At 48.1% G+C, this 9,123-nt stretch overlaps 1 protein-coding gene across 1 annotated transcript; it reads right to left on the bottom strand.

Moving 5' to 3' along the window:
- Positions 1 to 729: 729 nt before the first annotated feature.
- On the bottom strand, positions 730 to 8,739 carry PCYB_142650 (transcription factor with AP2 domain(s); the record flags this gene model as incomplete). Its single annotated transcript, XM_004224736.1, has 2 exons — positions 730 to 8,540; positions 8,574 to 8,739. 2 exons carry the CDS (start codon positions 8,737 to 8,739, stop codon positions 730 to 732), a joined length of 7,977 nt encoding a protein of 2,658 aa, XP_004224784.1.
- Positions 8,740 to 9,123: the final 384 nt, after the last annotated feature.

Raw genomic sequence — 9,123 nt, 5'->3', positions numbered from 1 at the left:
AGAAATAGCCATGGGTGTTAAAAGATTGCATGCTGGTTACGAATGAGTGAATATATTCAGGGGGGGGGGCCTGGGGCGTGTAGAGCATACCCTTCGTGAACGCACGCTGATACATAATGTAAATAAATACATATGCATTGGGACCCCGCGCAGGGGGAAGAAATGGGGGGAAAGCACCCAATACTCCTCCACTAGGGTGACAAATCCCAATCAGTGCGTGGGTAGATGATGCCGTTTTTTCCCCACAGAACGGATACAAAGAGCATCTGCGTTTAGCTCCCAGTTAAGCGGTCACAAAACGGCAAAGCATCATTTCCAAAGGGGCTATTCGTTTCCATTTGCACTATCCGAGTTGCAGGTCTCTTCAAAATTGAAGTCCCCCACGTGCTTTTCATCACCATGGTAGTTATTGCTTGCCTTGTGGTTGCCCTGGTCCTCACCCCCATTTGTCATTTGATCATTATACACGGCGTCCTTTGGAACATCTTCATTTGTTCGATTACTCATGCTGCTTCCAACAATGGGGGGGCATTATCGCACCGCATCGCTCCGTATCGCTCCGTATCGCTCGACACGCATTCCTCTCCCGTTGGGTCGTGTCGTCCGTGTGACTGCTCATCATGGATGAAGATGCAAAACTGAGTCGTCCTTCGTTCCGCTCATCTTGCCCGTCTCGTCCGTGTCACTCACCACGCTGTTCGTAAAATCGTATCCACTCAAACTTCCATTTTAATGAAGCTCCCTGCCCAAGTTCACATTTCCATTCGGATGAGCATTCTTCTCCGTTTGGCGCACACCGTTATATTCTCCGCCTTCTGCTACCACATGGTCGTTCGAAAGGTAACTCAAATTGACAGGAGATAGGGGGCCATCACTCGGCAACGTATCTACTACTACATCATTAGACACACCATTAGACACAACATTAGATACATCATTAGACACAACATTAGATACATCATTAGATACATCATTAGATGCATCATTTCTATCCGTTGAACTGTCCGTACCACTGCACAGCTCGCCATTCCCACCTGTGTATTGAGTCTCATGCAAAGGTACGCTCATGTGAACAGAATTATAGCCATTGGACGGGAAACACATGCTGTTTGTTACTCCAGCTCTGCTACTGTGCAGATAATGGCTTTCCCCAAAGGCCTCACTCAACTGAGGAGGTTCCTGTTGGAACGGGTCTGCTCGTGTATCCCCATCACCGAACTGATTCTGAGATTGGTCGTTCTCCCAAAACACATTGCTGTTATCAAATGGAGCGAAACTGGCCCCACTTGTCGCAAAATTGGCCCCATTTGTCGCATAACTGGCCCCACTTGTCGCATAACTGGCCCCACTTGTCGCATAACTGTTCTGATTGCTTCTTAACGGTTCAAGTAAAAACTGCCCATTCGGAGGGTCGCTGTTAGGGGCAAGTTCAAAAGAGTCTCCAGATTCGCTAAACGGATTGCTTTGCTCACAGTTGTGAGACGCGATTAGATCATTCCTCAAACAGCGTGGATTCTCTACCCCGGTTTGCTCATCTGTGCCACTACTGCACGTGCTTCCCGGGAGTTCATCACCGCTCCAATCTGTGTGCTCTCCATTTTGGTGCACTTCGTCTGAGATGCCCGCGACCTGCTGGTTACCGATTCGACCAGTAGAAGCATCATCCCCCTCGCACGTATCCACCCCGGCAGAGATTTCCCCATCCGTACCGTCACGAAAGAACATGATTTCATTACTGCCATGGTATCTGCTCAGGTGATTATGCGATCCGTTCTCATTCAACGTGGACACATCTGTCTGTTCGTTCGTCCCCTCGATGGCTTTCTCGTACGTCCCCTCGATGGTTTTCTCGTACGTCTCCTCGATGGCCTGCTCATACGTCCCCTCGATGGTCTCCTCGTACGTCCCCTCGATGACCTGCTCATACGCCTCCTCGATGGTCTTCTCGTACGTCTCCTCGTTTATCAATTCCAAGTCGGTACCACAATCCCCATCGCCGTCATGTTCGTAACTTTCCACATCCAAGGTGTTACCCAAGGTACCTTCTTTTTTGTCTAATTCGTCATAACATCCTATCCTGATCGCGTGGGTCGACGTATCCATATTAGTGTGTACGTCCGAACATGCTGCACTTTTTTGTCTTTTAAATCTGTTTACATTAGACATACCATCGGATGCGCTTTCGCCACTGTACTGTTCGTCCTTACTTTTTTTATTCTCCACAATGATGGTGTCAAATGGGGGGTTCGCAGAATGTGTAAAATTGGTGTCACCATCCGATGCGCTGTTAGACTTGCCACTGACTAACAGGTTGCTGTCACAGTCTGCATCTGCCGCGATGTCACCATTCTTGATATACACTTTAGCGCCCATTTTACAACTCACGTGGTTACTACTACTGCTACTACTACTATGGCTCACGTCTTCATCAGGTTCAGCACTTCCCTTCGGGTGCATCAACTCCCCATTGTTGTTTCTTTTCCTATGACCGTTCCTTTCCCCTTCATGTATGCTAGGCACGTCGTCCTCCTCACTTTTGTTGTTCACCCTGTACGAACATTGCACACTCGACCCACAGCACGGTTCTCCTCCCTCTTCAATTTGAAGCTGTCCCTGTCCCATATCGTTACGCTGTTCATCATTTGCACCTTCCTTCTTTCCATTTTTACCCATTCCCAGCTTGACGTTTTTCCTATGGAAAATTTGGTTGGCCTCCCTAAGGTAGTATTCCTTCAACTGCGTGAACAGCCGCATTTTTTCATTTTCGTTTATCACATTAAGTTCATCCAATTTACTGGTCAGCTGATTCATTACCTCTTCAGTTAAGTTCAATGCGAATTGGTCATTTGCATCTCTAAACACTTCAACCTTTTTCCTTTTCAGTCTTTCCACCACTTGAATGAGATTCCACAAATTATCATCTACGTTGTTGGTGTGTTCCTTTGCTTTTTCTATATCAACTATTCCATTCATTTCGATCAGATTTACGTTCATTAAAATGACCTCATTTTCCTTCCCGTGTGTCTGTTGCTGTTTCTTTACGAGCCGGTTATGCTTCAATGAATGCTTCATTGTATGCTTCATTTCGTTCGGGGATTCACCGTCCGTTTCGGAGTCGTCACCATCATGGGGGATTTCTCCGCCTGCAGTCGCGTCCTCGCCGTCCGTTTGTTCTCCCTCCGTGTCGTCAGCGTGGGGATTTCCTCGGTCTGTCTCCCCTAGCTCGGCATGTTCGCAGCTGGCATGTTCGCAGCTGGCATGTTCGCGGCTGACATGTTCGCGGCCGGCACCTTCGCAGCTGGCATCTTCACAGTTTTCCGCCTCAAGATTGGCGTCCTGGTGGCTCTCCGCTCCGTGGTTAGCTTCTCCACCTTCGTGACACGCTTCCCCCGCGAGTACACCATCTCGCATCGCCCCGTTGCCATCCTCATCAAATTTGTTCATTTTCTCCGTTCCAGACGCCTCGTGTGGATTTTCGTCACCATGGTGGGCACCACGTAAGAGGGCCTCTCCATTTGGGGCCACTCCATTTGGGGCCTCTCCATTTGAGACCTCTCCATTTGAGTCATCTCCATTTGTAGCCTCTCCGTCATTTTCTTCGCCCTCCCTCACTTTGGGCTCTCCTTCCTCGCGATCTTCACCCCTCAAAATGGCATTTTCTGGGCACATCCCCAATTTTCCAGCATATCCGTGCACCCACTCCGACTCGGCTATCTGAGGGGAATCCGATTCGTTTCCATTTTCGTCTCCTCCGACATGCACCTGAATGGACATCACTTGCTGGTCCTCCAATTCATATTTTGTCTTCATACTTTGCAGCTCTTGATTTACCGCTTCCTCTTCGCAGAATGATTCGCAATAGGTGTCGTCACGAACCATTTGGGTCCCGTTTCCCATACTACAGCTACTGCTGGTGCTGCGGCCCGTCGCTCTGCACTCATGGTTTCGGTCCCCCTCTTCCAGCTGCTGCTCCTCCTGCTGCCCCTCCTGCTGCCCCTCCTGCTGCCCCTCCTGCTGCCCCTCCTGCTGCCCCTCCTGCTGCCCCTCCTGCTGCTCCTCCTGTTGCTCCTCCTCATTATTACATACATTCCTCGCTTCGCCCTGCTCTTCATCAACACCTTTCGCGGATAATTTCACAGGAACATACGTCTGAAAATTACAACCCCTCAAATCGTCTGTGCCATCGTTGTTGTTAATGGGCATGTCATTGTTTGTCAGGCCACATGGCCCATCTGGGTATCCGTAGTAGTTCTTCAGCGGAGATTCATCCCCCGATTCGTTTGGGGCTTCGTTCTTCACATCTTGGTTGTAGAATCCTCCGTTTTGGTCGGCGCAGGTGTGCTCTCCATAGTTGAAGGCCCCCCCGTCGATGAGTTCCCTCTCGCCACGGACATCGCCACGGACATCGTCACGGATATCGTCACGGACATCGCCACGGACATCGACGTCGACATCGCCACCACCATCACCATCGCCATCACCATCGCCATCACCATCACCATCGCCGTCACCATCACCGTCACCATCACCGTCACCATCACCATCGTCATCACCATCACCATCGTCATCACCATCACCATCACCCTCGAAGTTCGATTCGGCCTTCGTTTTGTCCTTCATCACGGTCTTCCTGAACTGACTTTTCTTATTCTCCGCTGACCCGTGCGACTTCTTCTGCATGCACTTGACAGCCCTTATCCTGGCAAAAATGGCCATATATTTCGCCTGTGTCTGGCCAAATTTCTTCACAGGAAAGTACTGCCTCTTTTGGTTACCATTCTGGCTCCAGCTAGCCACCCATCTTCTCCCTGATTTGTCAAAACGGACTCCCTTAATCTTAGGTATGACTAGCATGTTTAGATGATTTAGGGAAGTATCAGAATTCATGGAGATGAGACTATTCAAAGTATTCAAATCGTTTTGGTTTGGGCTATTCTGGGGGTCCATATTGTTCAAAATATTACCACTGTGATGTGCATTCTGCAGGTGCATGTTGTTCATACCACATGTTCCACCTCCACCAACTTGATCATTCTCCCTGTTCTGGTTACTCACACCGTTGACGCTGGTATGAGTACCAGTATCCCCATTTTTCGCCGACAGCATCGTGTTGTACACACTGCTGTACCCACGAATAATGGATTTTTCACCGTGATTATTGACATGCGGCATTAGATAGTTACTACCGTTCATGTTGCTGTAAGCTCCGTTCAGATTCATAGGCACTTGGATTTTTTCCTCAGACGCGTAACCCTTCATTCGTTGTATCCACTGGTTGGTGTAGCTACTATGTGCACTGGGATGGGGGTTCACATAATCGTAACCATTTTCGCTGCACATGATGCTCTTGTTCACATTTTCGAAATAGTTCATGTTGTTTCTATAATCCATCACGGAGGCCACAGTAGCAGAAGATGGCGATGCAGTTGCCGCCGCTCCGCTTGTAGCGGTTGAACGGATGCCTTCCTCCGTGGACATCCCATTGACATTACCCCCATCGTAACTCATCCCGTTGGTAAGGTCATTATTGGACTGGTTCCCATTTGGTAACAGAAAGTAGGAATTTTTCGACGGCGAGTTTCTCATGTGGTAAGCGGCCCAATTGCTAGAGTTATTCATTTCCTCATTAGGGTCATACATATGAGCAACGCCCGTTTTGTTCATGTAGTTTTTACACTTCTGATAGCTTTCTGCTCTCAGATGCTCTACAGAATTGGGCATCCCTCCTCCGTTCAGCTTAACATTATGTTCTACCTTGTACATCACATGCCGATTATTATCCCCATTCAAATTATGCACATTTTCGTAAGTACCTAGATTTCTCATTTGCACGTTATCCACTAATTCGTTTGAGTAACTTTCTGAGTTATTCATCTGAAGATTGGAGTCGATATCGCGGCTCATGTCGTTCAAATCGCGGCTCATGGCGTTATCCATATCGCGCCTCATGCCGTTGTCCATATCGCGCCTCACGCCGTTGTCCATATCGCGCCTCACCCCGTTGTCCATATCCGTGTCGTCCACATCCTTACCGTTGTACATAGCATAACTGGTCTCTTTCTCCAACTCTTCTTTGTTGATCCCCCCGTTGTACACACCAACATCATACGATTCGTTCTGGTTGTATTCTGCCTCTTGGTTGTACTCAGCCATGTCTTCACCATTTCCTTTTTGCATATCAGCGTAGTTGACCCGTTCAGTGCTACAGCTGACATTTTTAAATATCCCTTCTTCATTTGTTACGTACATGGTGAACTTATCCATAGTGTTGTTGTTCATGTGCTCCAATTCGCTGCTACTGTTCGTGCTGTTTCCAATTCGGCCACTTGCACCCATTCTGCTGTCTCTGCTTCCACCCATGTCCGTGTCATCATTTCCCTTCACATCCATCGGGAAATCCACATTTTCCATTTTCATTCCATTTATTCTATGGTCCACTATATCCCTGTTGTAACTAGCGCCAAGTCCATGGTTAGTGTACCCATTGGTGGTGGGTTCTAAATATGGGCTTTTTCCATTTTCAACGAAGTGCTTCATATTCTGCTCCTGCCTCTGCATGACCATATTGCGGCAATTGGAATATGATGGGGAGTTGTCAAAATCGTTCATACTGGATCGGTTCATAGAATTAGTTGTGCTGCTCCTGCTGTAGCTGTTGACTAGGCTGGAGAACTGGTTGTAACTGAAGGGGTTCAACATGCTGGGGTTGATCATCGAATCGGGGTGTTCTACGCGGTCATTCTCTGCAGCGTCGAACGTGGCGCCCATAATGCGTACGAGGCCCTTGTTGTCCGCGTACTTGGGGAAACCCTCGTCCGGCGCGCACATCAATCCGCGCGCGTCGTTGCCGCTACCGCTACCGCCATTGACGCCGCCATTAACGCAGCTGTTTCCGCCTCCGTTCTGGCCTGCGTTCCCGCCTTCCTCGTGACCAACATTTTCCTCGTCATTTTCATCCTCTTCATAGTTCATCGGGAACATCGTGTCCTGGCTGACCGTCGAGTTCGTGTTCATCCCCTCACATCCGTTCCCGCCTACCTTGCTCATGCCTTTGATCTTGTTGCTGCTCGAGTTGCTGCAGTTGACGACGATGCCGTTCGAGTGGCTACCGTTCGAGTGGTTACCGTTGAAGTTCCGACCGCCAACATTGCTTCCCATGCCGTTCGAGTGGCTACCGCTGAAATTCCCACCGTCAACGGTGCTTCCCATGCCGTTCATGACATTCACGTAGGTATCACACAAATTCCCATTGTGTCTGTTCATGAAGAGTGCGTTGTTCGCATCCACTTCGTATGCATAACTGCCACCGGTCGAGTCAATATACCCACTATCGGCATTATTCATATAGGGAGACACGACATAGTTGTTACTACTGCGGTTGTTATTTCCGCTGATATTGCAACTTACGTTGCTGCTGGTGTTGCTGCAGTTGTTACCCCCCACGTCGCTGGCGCCATACGACGCGGAATTATAGGGCAGGTAGCTCGCCCTCGGAGTGCCCTCCTGGCTTTGCTGCAGAAACCCATGCTGCTCATTGCCTTTCTCGTAATAATCATCCACGGAGTTATTCATAATTTCGTCTTCACTTTCTTTGAAGGATTCGTTTCGAAGTCCATCTCTCATGGTCATATCGTTTCTTGCGTAGTTTGCCAAATAATTTGCATTCTCATCGTAGGGACTGCTATTCATGTTATCCTGACTAGCCACATTCCTCTCATAGTACATCGGTGCGTAGGTTTGAAAGTTCGTGCTGATCATCCCATTCGCACTGTTACTATGCATGTGTCCATTCATGGAAATCATATGACTCCCTTCAACATTTGCATCATCCATATGGTTACTTCCCCCGCTGTACATTTTGGACTTACTTAAAAAGTGGCTGTTCATAAAGTTCGGATTTTCATTCGGGGAAAAGTTATGCGTTGCTTGGGCACCTCCAAAGTTGCCACCCTGGTTGGCCCCGTTATCTCCGGTCATGTAGTTCATCCTGAGCATACCGTTTAGCCTGCTCACCCCGTTCATGCCACTCACCCCGTTCATGCCACTCACCCCGTTCATGCCACTCACCCCGTTCATGCCACTCATCCCGTTCATGCCACTCATCCCGTTCATGCCACTCATCCCGTTCATGCTACTCATCCCGTTCACTACGCCCATATTACCGATAAAGCTCATCGTATTCATGGTACTCACTCCGTTGATGAAACCGGCATGATTTGTATCGCCCATTTGGCCCATGCCAATGCTTCCCAAGGAGTTATTCCCCATACTTACTCCGTAGCCGAAAAGTTTGGGAGTCATCAATTTGCTCTGATTTGTTACAGTCCCATTCATATTCACCACACTGTTGCCATTGTCTATGACGACACAGTCATAAGCTTTTGCTCCATAGCTATCCGTTCTGTTCGCTAACATGTCGTTGTTCAAGGTGTCCATGTCATACTCATTGCTCATAGAATTTTCATGATTATCTTTATCCGCTAACAAGGAAGAGTCATAGTTATTCATTTCGTTCATACTGTTTGGGTAATAATTTTCTTCTGAGGAGTGGTTTGATTTCTGTGTTTGATTACTCGGTGCGTCATTTCCTTCTTTCATATTTGCGTAATGTTCATCGTAATAATTTATTTCGTTGTTATATATGCCATTCGTCGCCTTGCTGACTTTGTAGCTCCCTTCCAAGTGTTGGTTTCCTCCGCAATTCTCCTTCATGTCTGAAATTTCCGCGTTAGTCTGCATTTTGCCCTCCGTTTCGACAAGGAGGGCTAGTGGGCTGTTCCTTCGCAGTGGGCTCTCCACCGAAGGGGACCTTCTTCCAAAGCGGTGCGCACGTGTGCAGGTGGATATATATATGTATATATAACTGTGTAGGTATACACAAGCTTGTGCTACTTCCTACCCGCTATTATACCTTGCAGGGAGAAGCGAGACACACCAGCATGCAGGTGGGCGTTCAACTACCGGAAAGAACTGCTCACCCGCTGTGGCATAAATAAATCTGTATGTATAGAGGTATATATATGTACACACACGCGTGGCTATTTTTTTTTTTTTTTTTCGCTTTTCTCTCCTCTGAGATGTGAATCCCTCGGTGTGGGGTAAATGAAAAAAAAATCTAAAATT

This window comes from Plasmodium cynomolgi, chromosome 14 (genome assembly GCF_000321355.1).
Source record: "Plasmodium cynomolgi strain B DNA, chromosome 14, whole genome shotgun sequence".
Lineage (NCBI taxonomy): Eukaryota > Apicomplexa > Aconoidasida > Haemosporida > Plasmodiidae > Plasmodium > Plasmodium cynomolgi.
Note: the sequence above shows the minus strand (reverse complement) of the source record. Positions and strands in the feature narration are given on the sequence as shown.